Consider the following 23,486-nt stretch of genomic DNA (forward strand, 5'->3'; position numbering starts at 1 on the left):
AAAAAAAATCAAATAAAATCTGTGTTCCTAGCCAATTTTCTGTTTGTTATTGTAGTTACTCATTCTGGGTTGGGGCTGGAAGGGTTTTGGCTTTTTGTGTGTGTTTATTTTAAAGTCAAGTAGTTGATTTATACATTCCTGCATTAGTTGATTTTTTTTTTTTGAGTGCAACAATAAGGCGACAGTAAAAAAAAGTTATAGAAATTTTTGCATGTGTGTAAAGGTATTAAGTCTATAAAAGTGCTTCCTAAAAAGACAACCTAACTGCAGTATCAAAATGTTACAGAGCGGGGAGAACGACTTCTGCTTCAATAAAGGTTGCTCCACAGAAAATTCTTCCCCTTTTTGGTGAAGTAAAAGTCTGGAAAAGAAATTGGTATGGATGCATGGGACAAGCAAGTTAAGAAAATATACTTTAGTCTAAACTTAAATAAGAAGGTCCACACTTTTTTGTCAAAACATTAAGCCTCTGTCAAAAATGTATTTTTTTTTTATAGTACAGAATTAAAAGACAAGATGCTTACAAGATAAAGAAATAATTTACATGAAAATATCTTCTGACAAAGCTTTTCAATTAAAATATTGGTTTGTGACATTCAAACATAACATACAACAACAAAAGAAACAGCAAATGCGAACCAAAAGATGTTACATGAACTGCTCTCCAACACAGAAACGAACAAAATGCCGGTGTGGGCAGCAGGGCTCATGCTGATGACTAGCAGGAAAGAACAGTGTGCAATCTATTTGAAAAAAGCTGGAAAGTACAAATTCCAAGCCCAATTATGGGCCACAGAAAGTTCAGTTCTGTCACTGCCATCCTCTTCTATCTCCAAAATAAATTCTCAATTAAAACACTCTAAGACCCTAAGTTTACTCATACCTTTGCTTCAGAGATATGAATAACTATATACAAAAAGTAGTTTTTATTTCACCATAGGGATAAGATTGTACCTCTCTGCCAGTGCCACGGTGAAAAACCTTCCGTGTCCACCCACTGCGACAGCAGGTTAAAATGCAATAAATATGCAACGCTCCTCTTCCAGTCCTCCAGCCAAGTACGGTCACTCATGCTGCTTAGCTCTGTGATCAAAGTGCATAGAATCCAAACAGAAAAGGATTGGGTGGCTCTTAAGGTACCGGTAGATCCCTTGCTTGCAATCCAAGTATATCCAGAATTTTCACAAGCTCTGTCATGCCTCATTTTTTTTTTTTCTTTTTTCTTTGTGGCAGGAGCAAAAAAGAAAACAAAACCATAACAATAATAGAGTAAAATCTCTTTCCCTGGTACAATGTCCATTGCCGGCAATGGCTGCACCAAAACCGCCAAGGAGCTCAGTGTTATTGCACAATATCTATGAAGACCTGGAATTCTTCCAAAAGCTTAACATAACAAAAAAATAATGGAATTATTCTGACATTTCTGGACACCTGCATTAATACTGTATGACTAATAAAAGCATGTCAGTTGCATGGACCGAACCAGAGATCAACATGCGCCCAGAATGCACACTAGTAAATGCAGTCAAAAGGAAGTAGTCTTTATTGCCTTCCAGTCAAAGGTTAAAGTTCAAAGACTGAATGATCAAAGTGCTCATTTTCTCAGTAGGACTATCTTCTGCTACGAGGATCACAAAACGGTGCCATCAACATGTGTCATCTTTAAAATAAAAGAAAAACATTTATGGAGAGCATATAAACATTCCCAGGTCCAAAGCAGCAAGGTGCTGTATGCAGCCTAGTTCTAGCATAGATAGGGACATGCAGTGGCAACACACTGAGGAGTTCTGGGCTGTTCTGCAGTCATGACTCGAAGAGAAGAGAAGATCAAACGCACAGCTTCCAAAACACACATCCACCTTTGAGCCTGTCTGTATTAGCAAACACTCCATTAAAAAGACAGCAGTCTCCATACTCAGTATTTAGAAAGCCACCCATGAGGAACAAGGAAGATCAAGTGTTTTGCCCCCCTGAAGGTCCACACCAGAGATCAAATCAAGAAACCCTTGTACAAGACATCTGCAGAGATAAAAGCCAATGGTGTGAGCTTCTCCTGCTGTGTCCTTAATCACCTACCTTTGTATATTCTTTTATCTCTGGGGAATCAACACAGAACTAGGCAAAAATAACAGGTTACTATAACCTTCACATCTTGAACTTGCAAGTAAATGACATTTGCCACATTTTGGATACTGTGACTGGACAGAACATAGCACAAAGCAGTGTGTTCTGTACCAATTAATGTTACTACTGACAGTAACTACTCATCAACCCACCCTGCAGTGTATCTGCACCTGCAAACACTAACTACAAAGCCTGTTAGCACAAAGTAAACTTAGTGTCTGGTTATTTGTAATGCACACACTTGAAATCTCACACGTCTGCAAATTGAACCCTCACATGAGGTATCTGGACTGCTTCTTTTGTAAAGCAGCAGTGAACAATTCTACCTTCTCACTGGAGAACATGATGCCATCAGACATCTGAAAACGCTTCCCAATGCTGTCAGTACTACGACATCTGTGAAAACCTTCTTCACTTTGACAGCAGGGTTCTGTTCATGTGAAAAAGACTGGACAAGAATGTCAGAGATACAAGGGGTATTTAAGCTGCACCAGAAGATTAGGCCAAATACCAGAGAGAAAACACTTCCCCCCGCCCCCAAATCTAATTCCTGACACCACTGAGGCCAGCCAACAGCTTTATGGAAACGATTTCAGCCTGGCTGGCCAGGAACTCCATCTGGGAGAACCTCTTCTGCCTAACACAACACAATCAACTCTTCAGACTGAAATGCAACATGGAATTCAAAGCACAGCTGAAGCAGAAGTTGGGTAGGACAGGTGATCAGAAATATTTTTCGTTGTCAAACATCAGGAGTTTTGGAACAGCGCTTGTGAGGACATGAGTTTGTAGCATGCCAGGCTCTGTAACTTCACTGATGGAATAAGTTGCTTTGTTCAGTCTGGAGAAAAGGAGGCTGAGCTAGACAGGTGTTGGTCTCTTGTCCCTAGTAACAAGTGATAGGATGAGAAGAAATGGCCTCAAGTTGCACCAGGGCAGGTTTAGGTTGGATATGAGAAGAGACTTCTCTACTGAAAGGGCTCTTAAATACTGGAACAGGCTGCCCAGGGAGGTGGCTGAATCCCCATCCTTGGAGGTATTTCAAAGAGGCAGAGATGTGGTGCTGGGGGACATGGTTTAGATGCAGACTTTGTAGAGTTAGATATTGGTTGGACTCAATGATCTTAAAGGTCTTTTCCACCCAAAATAATTCTGTGACTCTATGAAATGAGATTAAGAACTCCAATAAGCTAAATGCACAGACAGACATTTAAGAGTCAGAATGTTTCAAAGTGCCACTTTATCCCTCCATGTTCATATTGGTTTGCTTTACTCTTAACCATACACAATTTTGCTCATAGTTAAATAAATTCCAGGTACCTACTGGGAAAAAAAACCAACCACCAAACAAACCAAAACCAACCACATATTCGTGCAAAAGCAGCCTTCTCCTTTCCCTTCAAAACACCTGGACTCCACATTTAAGATAGGTCAGTCCAATGGCTGACTGGCAAGGGAAGGGGCAGAACCACTCTGCAGCTCCCTCCACATCATCTGCTATTATCACTGGCCTTTATTTCACCCACTGGATACAGTTGGACAACTGGTTTTCTTTCTTGGCTGGGATTAGGCTTTCTCCCTAGTTTACCCAGCCCACAATGCTTGAACCACAAGACTAAGCATGTGACACTTGAGCTGAATCAGGAGCAGAAAAGGAACAGGACAGAATCACCTTCTCCAAGGCCTTGTCAATCTTTTCAGGAGTACCTAACGCTGCAGCCAGCTCTTTTTCAGACAGAGAGGTGGTTAAACTTAGCAGGCAGCTGCACTTCCCACGTTTATGCAACTTACCATTTCTTCACACTGACAAAATAAACACAGAAAATTTAAAGGCCATGTCTTAGCAGTCTTGTGTCCATAAAAGAGAAACAGCATTACCTTTAACTGGGAGAAGGACACACGTAACTTGAAGGAAAATCCCTTTAGCATCAACATTTTTGTCCTTTGGCCATCAAATAGGTTTAATTTTTCATGTAAGAATTTAACAATGGGGAGAAGTGCCCAAGGAGTTACAAGACATGAACTGTCTTGCTTTACATGGCCTCAGAATGGTTGCTGTGTTGCTCTGAATCTGGAGAGGGGTAAAGTTTTCTGAACTTCCAGAACACAACCACTGCAAAGTTGCTGTAGAGTTCAGTGGACTCTAAGCAGCTTGGTGGGCTTTGAGCCATGACTACAGAGCAACTTTCAGAGTTCTTTTCCTCCACCTCAACTTAGCCCTAGTTTACACTGCATCTAGCATACTGTGTACAGTCCCGGGCTCCTCAAGAGGGACAGGGAACTCCTAGAGAGAGTTCAACAGAGAGCTACAAGGACGGTTAAGGGACTGGAGCATCTCTTATGAGGAAAGACTAGGCAATCTGGGGCTGTTTAGTCCAGAGAAGAGAAGGCTGAGAGGGGACCTTACCAATGTCTACAACTATCTGAGGGGTGGCTGTCAGGAGGATACAACCAGTCTCTTTTCAGTGGTACCCACTGATAGGACAAGGGGCACTGGACCTAAACTCAATCACAAAAAATTCCTTCTCAACATAAGAAAAAACTTCTTTACCGTGAGAGTGACAGAAGCCCTGGAGCAGGCTGCCCAGAAAGGTTGTGGAGCCTCCTCCTCTGGAGGTCTTCCAAACTGGCATGGATGTGTTCCTGTGTGACCTGCCCCAGGTGATCCTGCTTTGCAGGGGGCTTGGACTCTATCTCTGGAGATCCCTTCCAACCCCTAGCATTCTACAGTTCTATGACACTCGTTTGATGTTTAACTCAACTTGAATTTCCTAAGTAAGAAGAAATCAAAGTAGTATCTGCAGGCTGTTCTCCTTGATTTGACTTCAATCCTAAATCAAAACAAGGCTAGCACAAATTCCAAGTAGACAGAGCCAAAAAACGGGACAGTTTCTCTTTAACTGGCATGTGAAAAATAAAAAGTTCATAAAAACTCTCCCAAAATTGCCACTAAAAGAGGAAGAAAAACTAGAACTAAAGAAGCACCAAACACATGTGTGAAAAAGGAAGAGTAAGTGACTGTGGAACAATCTGGTGAAGATTAAAGTTCAGCCTTGTGGGCAACAGGAGGATTACTCCAGGAGTCTGTTTTTCAGACACCACCATGTACAATCACAGCATCAACAGTCCTGAGTTTCTTAAATACCTCTTAATCCCATGACACACAGCACTCCTCTAACTGCAGCTGAACTAACCTTGCTCCAGAACTGACATGACAGTGTTGGGAGGAGCAGTGTTCCATTCTGCTCACTGCCACCTAGGAAAGCCCCATGGTTCTCACTGAGGATTAGCAAACTCTCCAGTTTTCCCTGGGAAAGCATCCATGGGCTTTTAAGAATCTAAGGGTGAAGGAAGGCTTTGGCATCTGCCTCTCCAGGCATCAACTTCCACTGTCTCAAAATGCCTGCTCTCATTTCACACAAGGGACAGAACATGTCCTGTGGTGGGGAGGCAGTGAAAACAGAAGATGTCTTATGATGGAGCCTACAGTGAAAGGCAGTGCGGGGGTAACTCTTCCTGCCCTGCTCTAGCAAACAGTGTTATCTGCTCTAACACATTCCCTCCCAAAATACACAGGCTTCCCATAACCACCCTTTGCACAGCAGTTCCCTAGGAAAAGCCCAGGAAGACCTGGCCAACAAGAGAGAAGAGAGGGAAAGCAAAGCGTATCTACTCCCCCTCCTTCTCTCTTCCCTCAGCAATGGAGTAGAGACGATAAGCACATGCAGCCCACTCCAGCTCCAGGAAGAGGATGACAAACGTTGAAGCAGAAGAAAGAAACCACACAGTGTAGAGCTAGGTGGAGAACACCTGAAAAGAAAAGCAAACAAACCACAAAACCCCAAAACCAAAACACCATGACACCAGCACTGCAGCCATTGCAGAACTGGAGGTTCTGCTGTTTTTTTTTAACCACCTCTGTGCAGAATTTCCTGCCTCTACTATTGACTGAGCTCTTCAGAGCTTTGAAGTCTCTGAAGTCAACTGTCTCGTACCGGAGATTCTGATTAGCAGTGGAAAGCTATTAAAACATAAAGCTGTCCACATCTTTTGGTGCTGTGAAAGCTCTTACAGTGTAACCAACATTTTAAACTGGACATTAGGAAGAAATTCTTTCCAGTGAGGCTGGTGAGACACTGGAATATGTTGCTCAGGGAGGTTGTGGATGCCACCTCCCTGGGGGTGTTCAAGGCCAGGTTAGATGAAGCCTTGAGCAACCTGGTCTAGTGGAAGGTGTCCCTGCCCATGGCAGAGGGGCTGGAACTAGATGATCTTTAAGGTCCCTTCCAACCCGAACCATTCTATGGAAATACACCTGTGTTGATTAGATTGCCATATGGCATATAAAAAAAAAAAAAATCAAAATCAAGGCAGAGTATCTTAGAAAGAGGACTTTTGTAACTTTTTGGAATTAAAAAAAGTGTGTTTAAGGCTTTGAATACATTTATCCTACCTTACTACACTTTAATTGCCTTCAGCCTGAAAAAAAACAACTTGAGCATTCCTGCTCCCCATTAAATACTTACCATGATACCACCATTTTGTTTTCTTTGGATTCTTGTTACATGTTCTTACATAAAATGAGTTATCTGGAGGTCGCTTCTGCAATAGAAGAGAATACCTACAGATCATCAAATGATCCTCAGATAGTCGCTCAGGAGCTATTTCGTAAGCTTAGGCAAGGCTGCCAGGTGAGTGCAATGAAAATGAGTTAACAGGCAGGGCTGGGCCTTTGGCAGGCAAATTTTCTTAAGGCTCCAGGCAGCAACTCTGACTGGAGATACCCCAGTAAGCAAAAATACCAAACAGCTTGGAGACAGAGAGAGGGAGAGAGAACTCAATCAATTAAAACATTTAAAAAGCCAGCAAAGATAGGAAGAGCTGGTAAAGACACTCCAGGAGTCACTCTGCACTGCCTTTTGGACAGAATCCGTTCACAAAGATCTGCCCAAAAGCATGACTGAACTTCAGAGTTCCTACAGCTGGAAGGGTTCCATTTAATCCTCTTTCCCAGTGATGACAGGTAAGCAGGTTAGCGTGAAAACAGTGACCAAGTACTTCCTGCACTGGTTACTTTGCAGATCTGTCTTAGGATTTGGTCAGTAGGTGAAATGCAGATAAGAGTAGTTTTGTCTGTTGTAGAGTCTGAAAAATGAAACCTTCACTTTGGAAAGCAGAAAGCTATTAGTTTTCAGTTGTGCTATAAAAGCCCATACCTTTTCTTTGCAGCTGGAAAGCATGCTAATAATGCTAAGACAAACAGATTGCACCGAGAGTGCGGGGGACCAGTCTTCTGTTAGGATGGATAAACAGATATGACCATTGCTATAAACATGGGGGTGAACAGGAATATTGTCTCCAGTAAAGATGACCTAAAAAAGGAAAAAAAGAACATACTTTCATTTGTTATCCGCATTTTTAATGATAAATAGCTTGTGAAGATGAAGTTGAATAAATGATTACATGGAGGGTTTTTTTCCCTATGAATATTTATACAGCATAGAGAAAAATGCCAAGACAACAGGATAATGCCATCAAACTGATTTTTCTGTACCTCACAGCCTCAGACTTTCCTGCCCTATTGAATACAGCTGTCAGGCCAGAACACTGGTTTCCAACCGTTTCAAAAGCCACATCATCATCCAGCAGGGAACACAACAGAACTGACAAGTGAGGAACTGCATAACCCTGGACAAATAGAAATTCAGTTCTCCACAATTCAGTCAGGTTCCGGCATCAATCCTCAGAATTGTAAAATACAGGACTTGTACATCCCAAATATGTTCCCATCTAGGAGATATGGAACAGCATTTAGAACTGCAACTCCTATTAAATGGTCACAAAAGCAGCTTTGACAAGTGCTGCTCTCACACAAAGTTTATTGTCCAACACAGTTGGCTTGAGCCCAGCAGAAATGGGAGTAAAAGTGAGACCTTCCTAGCACCACTTCCCTCCTGAGCTCTCTCTCCAACATAACCACTGTCACTTTCATGCAATAGCATGGCAGATCTCTAGCACTAACACCCAGAAACCTCCCAGGTGATTCCCAGGTTCTGTAGATAGATGGATGGGTACAAATATGTGCACATGTAAACAACACACCCACCCCACCACTGGCTGCAAGCAAGAAGCAACACCCTTCTCCTATGGGAAGCTGAAATGAGAAAGCTTAACCCATTTGCCAATTAGCAGAGATGTTCCTAAGGCAGCAGAAAAACTGGATACAAAATGATCTTTCTAGGCCTTGAAATGGCTTTTTCTCAAACATTGAGGAGCTTACCTTCATAATCCACTCCTAACCTATGTCTTCCTCTGGTAGGAAGCCCAGAATTAAGGAGACTAGGCCAGTGAAAGCATGCACTGTGAGGAACAGCAGCCATTTAAAGGCAGAAACCAGCCAAATGATTAAGCAGCAGAAGTGTAAACTGTCAATTCACAGTAAATAGACTTGCAGGAGAGAGAATTATGACCCAGAGGTTTGGGATACAGAATAAAATTACTGCAGCAGCATTTTTAGAATGGAAGTTCTAGCCATCTACAAGAAGCAAATATCCAATACTTAACTTCTTCATTGTTTTCTGAGCTAAGAGGCAGTGGGCATGTACAGATCGAATTAGCTGCTTTGCAGTAAATTGTACAGAGCCACACTCACAGCTTGGGTAACGAGTACAAACAGCACCAACTTGGAACTAAGTCAAAGTGGCTACCCTCTTGTGGATCACCTATGAGTAGCTCACTGCAAACCTGATGAGGTTTGTTCCTGTGGTGGTTGAGAGGAAAGGCTCTGCTTTCCCTCCCCCCACTGAGGAAGAAACCGCGGCTAAAACCCAGTCGGAGAAATGAGAGCATATTTTACAAGGAAACAGATTCTATGTAACACAACAAACACAGGTATTTTACAATATATACAGGAATATACAGCAAATAAACTCAACCAGAAACCAGACCCCCCCACAGAGGGGGCTTCCCCCTGTGCCCCCTTCACCCCCCCTACCTCCCTTCTCCCCCAAAAGAGGTAGAAAAGAGATAAGGACAGTTAACAGGGCAGGAAAGAAAGAGAGGCCTGGCACAGGAGTTAGTATCTTATCTTAGTTGGCCAGAAGCCCAGAAGCAGTCCAGCCAAAACGAACAGCGAAGGAAGAGAAACTGAAAGTCCCAGCTCCTCTGGGTCTAACAATCTCACCTCCCACCTTACTTGGCCAATGAAATTCGTTTAGAAAACCAAAATATTTTATAGACATTTAGCCAGTGTGCCCCTTCCTTAAAGGCACAGCGTCAAATGGTCACAGTCCACCCCTTCTAAACAATTTCGAATGGTCGTTCGTACTGTCCATCCAATCGGAAACAATATTTACAGTTTGTGAGTAAAGCTCATAGTCCGTTCTGGCTATACTCAGATGTAGATGATTCAGAAGTCCAAGAAAATCAGAAAACAAGAAAATGGAAAACAGTTTGTCTCTCTGCACACAAAGCGAAGAAAAGGAAACAGGGAAACAGGGACTCTCAGTTGACTCAGGGCTCTCAGGGTTCTCAGGGTTCGTGCACCGTAGATTCCTCATGGATTCTTCCTCTGGGCGTGATGTAGCTGTACAACAGTCTGAAATTAAACTCTTTCAGCTAAAGTTAAATTTCTTAGTGGAATACACTGAATTTCACCATTCTCCTGCATTACCCAGTAAGTGTGACCCGGACCTTCTGCTGAAACCACCCCTCGGACAGGTTTAGCGTCTCCTGAGGGCAAAAATACCCAAACAGTTTTACCTAACAGGTTCTTTTCTCTAACAACAGGAACTCTATCACCTTCTACTATCTGTAGCAGATCAGAATGTGCCGGTCCAGCTCGGTTCACTGAACCTCTACTATGCACCAGCCAGGTTGCTTGTGCTAAATGTTTCTCCCAGTCTTTCAAAGATCCACCTCCCATAGACTCAATCCTCTCTGGAGTTCCGTGTCTCCACAGGATCTGTCTCTCCAGACCCAGAATGGTGTTGCGTGCAGTTGCATGTGGAACTGCATAAGTTTCCAGCCATCCGGTGTTTGCCTCTACCATAGTAAGCACGTATTGCTTACCAGAACGAGAACGTGGTAGAGTGATGTAGTCAATCTGCCAAGCTTCACCATACCTGTACTTGGACCATCTGTCACCATACCACAAGGGCTTAATTCGCTTTGCCTGCTTAATAGCAGCACAAATGTCACAGTCATGGATAACTTGTGTGATAGCATCCATGGAAATGTTTATGGATCTGTCACGAGCCCACTGATATGTTGCATCTCTGCCTTGATGTCCTGATGAATCGTGAGCCCACCGAGCTAAGAATATCTCACCTCGGTGTTTCCAGTCGAGATCAAGTTCAGAGTCCTTGTCTACTTGAGAAACTCTTGCAGCTAAATCTGCCTGATGGTTGTGCTGCTGTTCCTCAGTAGCTTTGCTCTTAGGAATGTGAGCATCAATGTGTCTCACCTTCACTTGAATTCTCTCGACTCGATCAGCAATGTCTTGCCACAGGTCGGCTGCCCAGATGGGTTTTCCTTTCCTCTGCCAATCATTCTTCCAGTTCTTTAGCCAACCCAATAGAGCATTGGCTACCATCCATGAGTCGGTGTAGAGATAAAGCTTTGGCCATCTCTCACGTTCAGCTACGTCGAGAGCTAGCTGGACAGCTTTTACCTTTGCAAACTGACTGAATTCTCCTTCTCCATCCTTCGCCTCTGCAACTCGGTGTGTTGGACTCCACACTGCAGACTTCCACCTTCGCTTGTTCCTGACGAGACGACAGGAACTGTCTGTGAACAAAGCATATTTCTTCTCATCATCTGAAAGGTCATTGTAAGGAGGAGCTTCCTCAGCACGAGTTACTCTCTCCTCTGGAGGTTTAGTACAGTCGGTACCTTCAGGCCAACTTGAGATCACCTCCACCAGACCAGGTCTTTCAAGATTTCCCATTCGGGCTCTCTGTGTTATCAGAGCCATCCACTTAGACCAGGTGGAATCTGTGGCATGATGTGGTGTGGAACCTTTGCCTTTGAACATCCAATTCAAAACTGGTAATCTGGGAGCTAAGAGAAGTTGTGATTCAGTCCCAATCACTTCAGAAGCTGCTTTCACTCCTTCATAGGCAGCTATAATCTCTTTCTCTCTTGGAGTATAATTTGCGTCTGTACCTCTGTAACCTGAACTCCAGAAGCCAAGAGGTCGTCCACGTGTCTCACCTGGAGCTTTTTGCCACAAGCACCAGGTTGGACCATTGTCACCTGCAGCCGTGTACAAAATGTTCTTGATGTCTGGACCATCTCGGACAGGTCCCAGACCCACTGCTTGAACTACTTCTTGCTTTATCTGGTCAAAGGCTGCTTGCTGTTCAGGTCCCCAGTGGAAACTGTTTCTCTTTCGAGTCACATCATACAGAGGTTTCACAATCTGACTGTATCCAGGGATGTGTAGTCTCCAAAATCCCCCTGTCCCCCAGAAACGCAGGGTTTCTTGCTTGTTGGTGGGATTTGCCATGGTAGAGACTCTATTTACCACATCCACTGGAATGTGTCAGCGTCCATCCTGCCACTGCACTCCCAGAAACTGGATCTCTGTGGTAGGACCTTTCACCTTGTCTCTCTTGATGGCAAAACCTGCGTTCAGGAGAATGTCCATGATTTTGTTGCCTTTCTCGAAGACTTCCTCAGCAGTTTTACCCCAGACGATGATATCATCGATGAACTGGATGTGTTCTGGAGCACCCCCTTCCTCCAGAGCATCGTGGATCACTGCATGACAGATGCTGGAGCTGTGGATCCAGCCCATTGGCAGTCTGTTTAAAGTGTACTGGATTCCTCTCCAGGTGAAAGCAAACTGAAAGCAAAATTCCTCTACTATGGGAATAGAGAAAAATGCATTAGCAGTGTCTGTGGTAGCATACCATTTGGCCTCTTTGGATTCCAGCTCGTACTGGAGTTCCATCATGTCTGGTACTGCTGCACTCATAGGCGGAGTTACTTCATTCAGGGCTCGGTAGTCCACTGTCAGACGCCAGTCTCCATTCGGCTTTCGCACAGGCCACACTGGACTGTTGAAAGGTGAATGAGTTTTGCCGATGACTTTCTGACTCTCCAACCGACGAATCAGATTCTGAATGGGCAACAAAGAGTCAGGGTTGGTTCTGTATTGTCTGTGATGCACAGTCTGAGAAGCAACGGGCAATTTAATGTCCTGAATCTTGTGTTGTCCCACAACTGCAGATTCATCAGAAAGCTCAGGTCTGACAGACAGCTTCAATGTTTGTCCATCAACTTCTACAGATGCTACTCCAAAAGCCCATTTGTAGCCTTTAGGGTCCTTGAAATGCCCTTCTCTCAGAAAATCAATTCCCAAAATACAAGGTGCATCAGGTCCGGTCACAACTGTATGCTTCCTCCACTGTTTACCAGTTAGACTTGTATTAACCTCCACCTTACTTAACTCTTGAGATCCACCAGTGACTCCCAGAATAGTTATAGGCTCTGATCCCTGATAATTTGATGGCAATATGGTGCACTGAGCTCCTGTGTCAACCAAGGCCCTGTACTTCTGAAAGTGTGAAGTGCCAGGCCACTGGATGTACACATCCCAACAGATTCTGTTATCTCCATTATCCCTCTCCTCCCCCTGGCGGGAGGCAGGGCACCCCTAATTATGGGGAACATTTCCACAGGTGCAACGAGCACACTGTGCAGTGTTAGAACTGGAGCCACTGTTGGAGCTGTCATAGTTGTCCTGGGGAACTGTGGAAGTAACAGCTACCCTTCTGGTATTGCTACCCTGGGTTCTGCCACTTTGCAGTTCTCTCAGTCTCCTGAAAAGATTAGAAGTTGGTTGACCATCCCATCTGTTCATGTTCTCACCAAACTGATCACGCAGAGTTATGCAAATAGTCCTACATGATTGCCTTGGTGGTCTGTTTTGGTTTGATCTGTTTTGGAATGACCTCCTTGGAGGACATCTATTCCTCACAGCTGAAACCTGCACCCACCTGGAGGAAGAATTGGAATTATCTCTTTGTGCCAATTGGCATATGGAATCTTTGATTTCATCCTTCAGCTCTCTCATGCAATCCTTTATCTCACTAGACAGAGTTTTAATGGCTGACACCAAAGAAACATGTGTCATGCTATCATCCAATTGTCTCAGTTGATCAGTGAATTGGCCAACCGTAGGAGGATCTCCTCCATAATTCCTTGCCACAATTCTGCTTGCCAAAATATTTGCGTAATTGGAAGGAGCAAGCTTGATGAGCTTTTTAGCAAGACCAGCTGCCACAGGAATGTCGTCAGGATTCAGAGTATCATGGTCCCCATAGAGTATCTCTCCAACAGCAAACTCTCTCAGATGCTTAATTCCCTCATTTATGGTAGTCCAGGGCTTAGTATTCCATGGAAGATCATCTCGGGAAGGGTATCTCAGGGAAACCGCCATGAAAAGGCGTATCCACAGATTGACCTTACCGAGAATCCTGGCTAGATGTCTATCTATTCCATTATCCTTTGAGAGAGTTCCTAGCTGAGCTGCTGACTTGTCTCCAACTATTAGAGCTGGAGCACCTGTATCATAACACCGAGCAAGCCAAGATAGGATGGGTTCCTCATCTGCTCTGAGGTAATCCTTGCCTTACCTTACCTCCCTAGGGGAGGAGCATTTGGTGATGTCATCTTGCTCTCCATCTATCACATCCTCCTCAACCTTTTGTCCCCATAATCCTGCTGTCACTCTCCTAAGGACCTCTTTAAGCTGAAAAGCACCACTGCCAGCTGCTGTCTTAGCTGCATCTCCATCCTGTGATGATCTCAATAACTCAGCTATATCTCTAAGACAAACCTTTTCTTCATCTCCATCAGGCCCTTTCCTAACAGAGGTTCCCTCACCAGGATCAGCCTGTCTAGCAGAGGTTCCCTCACGGGGATCAGCCTCCTGCTCTTCTCCTCCATTAGCTCCTGGATCAGCTTTGGCCTTTCCACCTCTGGTCTTTAAGACTGCTACTTGTTTAACTGGAGCTGTGTTTGAATTTACAGCCACCTTAATAGAAGCTGACAGGTCTTGATCTAAACCAGCCGCCGTGGGGGCCCCTTCCGGTCCTGTCATGGCGGACAGAAATGACCTTGCCTCATTACCGGTCGCCATCTTGGGAATGGGAGCCACCCCTGGCTGCTTGCCAGAATCATCAATAATAGTGGCATTTAGAGCAGATTCCCCAGTAGATTTTGCTTTTTTCCTAACTGACACAGATTCCCCCCCTTCATTGTCACTCGAGGAATCAGGGGCAGACCTAGAAGGACGCCTATGTTTCCTGGGTTTTTGTTTAATCACAAAACATGGTCAGGAAACCTTTTCTCTTTGCGTAGAGCCCACAGCAGATACACATTAATTATCACCAACAGCAGGATTACACCCGTCAAATAAATCACCTTAGGATCCCAGCCAGCACTTAAAGTTACTCACTGACCTCCTGAAGCCTTAAACTCCCTTATCTCGATCAGCAAAGTGGAAGACTTTATATTGCCGTAATTAGTGAGCCGAAAAAAACCCAAACAGTGTTTATACAACAGCTGGATCCTATGCATAAACCACAAATAGATTTTACGCATTAAATATTTACCTATTTGGTCTAACATCAATCCGATGCAGTACCGGTAGACCAACATGCCACAGACCGAGAAGAATAAATGTTCTAAAACCCAGAGCACCTTAATTTCGTTTCTCCGGCTGAGACAAGCAATAAATCAACTTAATTACTTAATTACCAGGCCCCATGTTGGGTGCCAAAAAAAAAAAAAAAAAAAGAGTGTGGTGGTTGAGAGGAAAGGCTCTGCCTTCCCTCCCCCCACTGAGGAAGAAACCGTGGCTAAAACTCAGTCGGAGAAATGAGAGTATATTTTGCAAGGAAACAGATTCTATGTAACACAACAAATACAGGTATTTTACAATATATACAGGAATATACAGCAAATAAACTCAACCAGAAACCAGACCCCCCACAGAGGGGGCTTCCCCCTGTGCCCCCTTCACCCCCCTACCTCCCTTCTCCCCCAAAAGAGGTAGAAAAGAGATAAGGACGGTTAACAGGGCAGGAAAGAAAGAGAGGCCTGGCACAGGAGTTAGTATCTTATCTTAGTTGGCCAGAAGCCCAGAAGCGGTCCAGCCGAAACAAACAGTGAAGGAAGAGAAACTGAGAGAAAGTCCTAGCTCCCCTGGGTCTAACAATCTCACCTCCCACCTTACTTGGCCAATGAAATTCATTTAGAATACCAAAATATATAAAATAAATATATAAATATATTATAATAAATATATAAAATATATAAAATATAGACATTTAGCCAGTGTGCCCCTTCCTTAAAGGCACAGCATCAAATGGTCACAGTTCCTTAAAACCTAAGACTGAAAAGTCAGCATTCTCGTTTTTATCACAGCACCCAAAATATGTCACGTTTCTGTACTTTGCATAGCTCTGAGCTTCACCTTCATCACCTGGAAGAAAAGTTGTCAGAGACCACTCTTGTAGCTCTCAGCTGAAACAGGACACAAACCATAGCACTTCTGCTTTTCTTCTGCCTTTCCAGAAAAGCAGGGCTGACAGATGTGCATGACTCCTACCGGTCCTGTTTTGTAACATGGGCCTCTGGCAATGGGCAGTGGATGGACATGGAGCTCATTCTGCAGCCTTGTAGTGTGGCTGCCCCTGCAGCTCTTTACCTTGCCATGAAAGCAACCCAGTATCTCACACTTGGCTGACAACCAGCAGCTTTACAGGCCTCTCCTAAAGATGTCACCTGTCTGTGACAATCCCAAACATTTCTCAGTTGTGGTAAGAATGGCAGCAGAGAAGATGCAAGAGGCTTAAAAACAGGCTTGAAAAAAAACAAGTTGGAAGCAAGAGCAGAGGAGATGAAGCAGCTTGTTATTTACTGTTTCTGCATCACAGTAAATGGGACCTTCCAACATGACCCTGTATTGAATATCAACCTCAAAGCAGCCTCAATTCTACACTGTTCTTGCATGTCCTGTGAAGGCAAGTCACCTGTCACAGCACTACATCTCGCTGCAGAGTAAATCTGAAAAGGCATCTGCACAATTTGTCTAGTCAAATTAATTAGTAACTAAACCTCATCAGAGTATGTGGGTGGTGTTAACACTCAGCATGTGTCATGGCGCTGTAACCTAAAGGTGCTGTTAAAGAAGGAAGAAAGTAGTTACCTGAGGTGAATCAAAAGGATATCGACTACTAAACTTAAATAGAAGCTGAAACTTCTCCCCTTCATAGAGTGTTCCTGGAGCACCTTCCATATCTACAATCCACCTAGGGAACAGGGGAAAAAGCTGTTAGTATTGTGGACTGGCCATCTGTAACGAGTCCTAGAGCACAAGGCTATCAATATCTATCACTGAGCACAGCTACATCCTAAACTCCCCATCAGTATCAGAACCATCACTAAGCCTCTTGTTGATAAACCAGCTTGGCATTTCATACCCAGGCACCGACACCACACTGTAAGTCATACATGGAATTATGGCTTGAGCTCAGCACAGACCTAGCAGCTCCCAAGGACATGACTGTTTATGTGAGACACCAAAGCTGAAACTAAAGACATGGTCCAAAGTCTACTCCTACAAAAAAAATACAGGCAACAAGAACTGGTGCACATTCCCTCCCACCTTCTTGCACGTGTCTAGCAAAGAAATCAATACAGCTCATTAAAACAGTCTGCATCCCACAAAGCTGGGTTCAAGGTCTTGTACCTTATTCAGGGCAGTCCCAAGCACAAAACCAGACTGGATGGAGATTGGGTAGGAAGCAGTGCTGAGAAGGACTTGGGAGTGCTGGGTGATGAGAAGCTCAGCGTGAGCTAGCAACATGTGCTGGCAGTCTATAAACCAACCCTGCCCTGGGCTGCATCCCCAGCAGCGTGCACAGCAGGACAAAAAAGGGGATTCTGCCTCTTTGCTGTGCTCTGCTGAGACCTCAGCTGGAGTCCTGGGTCCAGCTCTGCAGCCCCAAACAAAAGGACATGCTAGACTGTGTCCAGAGGAGGCTATGAAGATGATCAGAGGGCTGAAGCACCTCAGGAAGAGAAGGCTCTGGGAAGAGCTTAGAGCAGCCTTCCAGTACCTGAAGGGGGATAAAGGAAAGCTGGGGAGGGACTTCTGACAAAGGCATGGAGTGACAAGGGGTAATGGCTTCAGGCTGGAAGAAGCTCCATTTACAGGAGACATGAGGAAGAAATTCTTCCCCCATGATGATGGTGAGGTTCTGGAAGAGGTTGCCCAGAGAAGTTGTGGAGACTGCAAACCTGCAAAGCCAGGCTAAATGGGGCCTTGAGCAACCTGGTTTATTAGAAGATGTCCCTGCCCACATCAGAGGGTTGGAATAGGTCATCTTTAAGGTCTCTTCCAACCCAAACCATTCTGTGATTCTATAAGGGGCAATGTCAATGCTTCTTTTGTACTTACATGTGTAAAAACATCAGAAATTAATTGGTGTGTAATCTGGCAAGTAACAGAACCAACACTAGAACAGTTACCAGTATAAAAAGGAAAAGGTCATAGAAGATTAAAAGCAAAACCAATAAAAAGGATTGAGACTGTAATAAAGATAACATCAACACATCACAGTATTTCTTCCTCTCCTTCTGCTCCTTCTATTGTAACTGGGAGGTGGAATGGGCAGAGGGGTGGGATTTTTCTAGTTGCCGGGTTTAGGTTGGGTTGTTGGGGACTTTTTTTAATCCAGTCAGAAACAGCTGCTTTGCATGTTGTTCACCACATACAGCACCACTGCTACCCAGATGCTGGTCTTTTCTGGTATTTAGATTGGTGATCACTTCATACCATCTTTTGCAGCATCACTTCCCCATTTCTCTCTTTCACCCTGGATTGAGTTTTACATGTTTCAGCAACAGAGTAATGAAGATTCATCAGGAGGCTACAAAAATGCTCAGATAAGATTGACATCAGAATCAAGGGAGGCAGCAGTTGAGATTTTTCAGAACAGTGATGTGTTCAGAAAAGTCTGTATCTCCTCCAGCTGGCAGTCTTGAGGATCCTATTCCCAACCTCTTCATCCTCCTTTATATACACTCTCCCTGTCTAGTTAAGCTGTGCACATTTTTATCTTCCCTTCTATTGCCATCCTTTTTCTTTGGAGAAAAGCTGCATCTGTACTGAGCTGCTTCTCTACTGAACTGGCTGTCACTCTTCAGCAGTCACATGGCAAGGGCTGCTCTACTGCTCCAGATTTCAGTTTTGTGATGACTCTTTTGATTTAATTTATCTGCACTTCAGCTCACTTCTCCCTCTCCATTTAGACCCATGGGGCACCACCACTCTTCAGCTTTATTAACCCTTGTCATGCAGACCACCCACTCTGAAGTGTTTTAGTTTCATTTACTCAGAAGGTAAGTGCCTGGACACTGCTCCTTTTATGGTCAAGGAATCACTAGAGCCCATCATTCCTGTGTGCTTTATGGTTTAGCCTCCTCAAATTTCTAATCCTTGTGTTTCAAACAACCCAGTTACATCATAGCATCCAATTATTCTGTTCATCAGCTTTCAAACCCAATCCACTACTGCTACACAGATCTTTACTGCAAGTTGATTAATGAACTTAGAACACACTACTTGTGACAGGGAGCTGCTTACAGAATCACTGAATGTTAGGGACCGGAAGGGACCTTGAAAGACTAAGTTCAACCCTCTGCCAGAGCAGGTCACACAGGAGCACATCCAGGTGGGTATTGAATGTCTCCACAGAAGAAGACTCCACAACCTCCTGGACAGCCTGTTGTTCCAGGGCTACGTCACCCTCGCACCGGGACCTGCAGCCACCGGGGACCGTCCGACTCTCTCCTGTTGGGCTGGGGGGGTCGCCGGAGCTGAGAACGTCCCCTGAGCATGCCGCGAGGTCGGCGGGAGTCGTCTCTTCACGCCACTGGGGCTCGTGATCGCTGCATCACCCCCGGCTGATTTAAACGCGGTTTGCAGCCGCGCGCGAGGCTCCGTCTGTCGGGCAGCCGTGCCGGGACCGCACCGGGACCTGCAGCCACCGGGGACCGTCCGACTCTCTCCTGCTGGGCTGCGGGGGTCGCCGGAGCTGAGAACGTCCCCTGAGCATGCCGCGAGGTCGGCGGGAGTCGTCTCTTCGCGCCACTGGGGCTCGTGATCGCTGCATCACCACCGGCTGATTTAAACGCGGTTTGCAGCCGCGCGCGAGGCTCCGTCCGTCGGCCAGCCGTGCCAGGACCGCACCGGGACCTGCAGCCACCGGGGACCGTCCGACTCTCTCCTGTTGGGCTGCGGGGGTCGCCGGAGCTGAGAACGTCCCCTGAGCATGCCGCGAGGTCGGCGGGAGTCGTCTCTTCGCGCCACTGGGGCTCGTGATCGCTGCATCACCACCGGCTGATTTAAACGCGGTTTGCAGCCGCGTGCGAGGCTCCGTCCGTCGGCCAGCCGTGCCGGGACCGCACCGGGACCTGCAGCCACCGGGGACCGTCCGACTCTCTCCTGTTGGGCTGCGGGGGTCGCCGGAGCTGAGAACGTCCCCTGAGCATGCCGCGAGGTCGGCGGGAGTCGTCTCTTCGCGCCACTGGGGCTCGTGATCGCTGCGTCACCCCCGGCTGATTTAAACGCGGTTTGCAGCCGCACGCGAGGCTCTGTCCGTCGGGCAGCCGTGCCGGGACCGCACCGGGACCTGCAGCCACCGGGGACCGTCCGACTCTCTCCTGTTGGGCTGGGGGGGTCGCCGGAGCTGAGAACGTCCCCTGAGCATGCCGCGAGGTCGGCGGGAGTCGTCTCTTCACGCCACTGGGGCTCGTGATCGCTGCATCACCACCGGCTGATTTAAACGCGGTTTGCAGCCGCGCGCGAGGCTCCGTCCGTCGGCCAGCCGTGCCGGGACCGCACCGGGACCTGCAGCCACCGGGGACCGTCCGACTCTCTCCTGTTGGGCTGCGGGGGTCGCCGGAGCTGAGAACGTCCCCTGAGCATGCCGCGAGGTTGGCGGGAGTCGTCTCTTCGTGCCACTGGGGCTCGTGATCACTGCGTCACCCCCGGCTGATTTAAACGCGGTTTGCAGCCGCGCGCGAGGCTCTGTCCGTCGGGCAGCCCGTATTGTCACGGTTTCGCTACTTTTTTTTTTTTTTTCCCCCCCTTTCTTTTTCTAGTGGGTGCTGTGGTCAGGGACAATCATGGTTGTAACTCGTAGCAAAAACTCCCTAAAAAAGTCAGTGTCGACCCAGACTGTGGAAGAACATAAACAGCTAGCTGTCCAGGTATCTGGCTGTAGAGAGTGCTGGAGCCTGGCTCTTGAGATGCAGAGTAGTAGGGGTAACTCTTGCATAAGGTGTGAGCAGATTGACTACCTACTTGATCTGGTGGCCAGACTAAAGGATGAGGTTGCTAGTCTTAAAAGTGTAAGGAAATGTAGGGAAGAGATGAACCGGAAGAGGAAAGAGATAAACCAGAGGGGGAAAGATATGAACAAGAGTAAGCAGGCCCTGCAGGCTCCCACAGCAGAGGCTGATTACCCAAAAAGCAGAGGGGAATGGACACAGGTTCCTCTCAAAAGACACAAGGTTAAGCCTCCTTGCCTTCCCACACCTTCCCCACTGCTCTTGACAAACACGTATGGGGCACTGGAGATCGAGGGTGAGGTGGTCCTGTTGCCAGAGAACACACCATCTGGGGTTCTCCCTGAGGCTAAAGAGCCTAAGGGTAAACAACCTAAGGTTAAACGGCCTAAGGCAAAGCAGTCTAAGGTTAAACAACCCTCCCCTGGCATCAGGACCTGCTCCCTCAAGAAAAAGAGGAGGGTAATTGTTATTGGCGATTCACTTCTGAGGGGAATGGAGGGCCCCATTTGTTGGCCAGACCCATCTCATAGGGAACTCTGTTGTCTCCCTGGAGCCCAAATTAATGATGTTACCAGAAAGCTGCCCAGGCTGGTACAGCCTTCTGACTATTATCCTTTGCTACTTATGCAGCTAGGGAATGATGATGTTGTAGTCAGAACTCCCAGGGCTATCAAAAATGATTTCAGGGCCCTGGGAGATCTGGTTTGGGGACTCTCTCCTGGGGGGTACTGAGGGACCCATATGTCGTCCCGACCCATCCCACAGGGTGGTCTGCTCTCTACCTGGGGCGCAGGTAAGGGACATTGCAAGGGGAATCCCCAAGCTCATCAGTCCCTCTGACTATTACCCTCTGCTGGTAATACAGGCTGGGAGTGATGAGATCGACAGGAAGGGCACCAGGGCAATTAAGAAGGAGTTCAGGGCCCTTGGACAATTGATTGATGGGGCAGGCGCACAAGTGGTGTTCTGCTCAGTTCCCTCAGTGGCAGGGGAGTACACTGAGAGGAACGGGAGAACCCACACCATCAACAAGTGGCTCAGGGAATGGTGCCAACGGAGGAACTTTGGTTTCTTTGATCATGGGGCTACTTTTACGGCACCCGACCTGCTGGGTCCTGATGGGGTGCATTTATCTAGAAGGGGCAAGAGAGTCCTAGCACTAGAGTTGGCAGGGCTCATTAGGAGGGCTTTAAACTAGGTCTGAAGGGGGTGGGTGAAGACATCGGTCCCTCTGCAGAGGTAAGAGTAGGGCACAAGGTAGGGTCAATTGAGAGCTCAGGAGCCCAGCTGCAGTGCATGTACACCAATGCACGCAGCCTAGGCAATAAGCAAGACGAGCTGGAGGTCCTAATCCACCAGGGCAACTATGATATAGTTGCCATCTCAGAAACATGGTGGGACAACAGGCATGATTGGAGTGCTACACTGGGGGGCTACAGGCTCTTTAGGAGGGATAGGCGAGGGAGGAGAGGAGGAGGGGTGGCTTTGTATATTAGGGAGTCACTTTCTGCCTCAGAACTCGAGGTGGAAGATGAGGGAATTGAGAGCCTGTGGGTTAAAATCAGAGGGCAGCCCAACAAATCTGACATCCTGGTTGGAGTCTGTTATAGACCACCCAACCAGGATGAGGAGGCTGATGAATTATTCTATAAACAACTGGAGGCTGTTTCAAGATCATCAGCTCTTGTCCTCGTGGGGGACTTCAACCTGCCAGATATCTGCTGGGAACTTAATTCAGCAGAGAGAAGGCAGTCCAGAAGATTCCTGGAGCAGATAGAGGATTGCTTCCTGACGCAGCTGTTAAGTGAGCCTACCAGGGGACAGGCTCTGCTTGACTTGCTGCTCTCCAATAGGGAAGGGCTAGTGGGATCTGTGACCGTGGGAGGCTGCCTAGGGTGCAGTGACCACGAGATAGTGAAGTTTTCAATCTGCAGGGAGATAGGGAGGAGCACCAACAGAACCTTCACCTTGGACTGCAGGAGGGCAAACTTCAGCCTCTTTAAGAAACTTATTCGTAAAGTTCCCTGGGTACCAACCCTCATGAACCGAGGGGCCCAGGAGGGTTGGAGCTGCTTCAAACAGGAGCTCTTGAAGGCACAGGAACTGGCGGTCCCCATGTGCCGAAAGATGAGCCGGCGGGGAAGGCGACCGGCCTGGATGGACAAGCAGCTCCTGAAGGATTTAAGGGAAAAAAAGAGGCTGTATCACCTTTGGAAGGAGGGGAAGGCTTCTCGAGGTGTGTTTAAGGAAGTGGTTAGACTATGTAGGAATAAAATTAGAGAGGCAAAGGCCCAGTTGGAACTGAAACTGGCCACCTCTGTGAAAGATAATAAAAAGCAGTTTTACAAATATATCAACACTAAAAAGAAGGGCAAGAAGAACCTGCACTCCTTACTGGACCTGGAGGGGAACATGGTGACTGAAGATGAGGAAAAGGCTGAGGTCCTGAACGCCTTCTTTGCCTTAATGTTTAACAGCAAGGTGGGAGTCCAGGATGAGTGGCCTCCTGAGCTGGGTAATAGGGTCGGGGAGCAGTGTAATGCCCCAGAAATCCATGAGGAATTAGTCCGGGACCTGCTGAGCCACTTGGACACCCATAAGTCCGTGGGACCGGATGGGATCCATCCTAGGGTGCTGAGAGAGCTGGCAGATGAGCTGGCCAAGCCGCTCTCCATCATTTTCCTCCAGTCCTGGCTCACTGGAGAGGTCCCAGATGACTGGAAACTGGCCAATGTGGTCCCCATCCACAAGAAGGGACGGATGGAGGAACCTGGAAACTACAGACCAGTCAGCCTGACCTCAGTGCCAGGGAAAGTGATGGAGCAGATTATCCTGGCGGCAATAACTGCGCACCTGAAGGATGGCCAAGGGCTCAGGTCCAGCCAACATGGATTTAGGAAGGGCAGGTCCTGCCTCTCCAACCTGATCTCCTTCTATGATCAGGTGACCCGTCTGGTGGATGTGGGGAGGCCTGTGGATGTACTCTATCT

At 46.6% G+C, this 23,486-nt stretch overlaps 1 protein-coding gene across 1 annotated transcript in view; it reads right to left on the minus strand.

Annotated features, from left to right (window-relative positions):
* Positions 1 to 339: 339 nt before the first annotated feature.
* Positions 340 to 23,486, minus strand: part of UBE2W (ubiquitin conjugating enzyme E2 W) — a 45,374-nt gene continuing 22,227 nt past the window's right edge. The window contains exons 3-6 of the mRNA XM_054167306.1: positions 16,346 to 16,448; positions 7,341 to 7,496; positions 6,651 to 6,726; positions 340 to 1,660 (exon numbers count right to left, since the gene is read on the minus strand). Of these exons, the coding sequence (XP_054023281.1) occupies positions 1,647 to 1,660; positions 6,651 to 6,726; positions 7,341 to 7,496; positions 16,346 to 16,448 (349 nt within the window). The 3' untranslated portion in view covers positions 340 to 1,646. The remainder of the gene's footprint in view (positions 1,661 to 6,650; positions 6,727 to 7,340; positions 7,497 to 16,345; positions 16,449 to 23,486) is intronic.

This window comes from Dryobates pubescens, chromosome 14 (assembly GCF_014839835.1).
Source record: "Dryobates pubescens isolate bDryPub1 chromosome 14, bDryPub1.pri, whole genome shotgun sequence".
Taxonomy (NCBI): Eukaryota; Metazoa; Chordata; class Aves; order Piciformes; family Picidae; genus Dryobates; species Dryobates pubescens.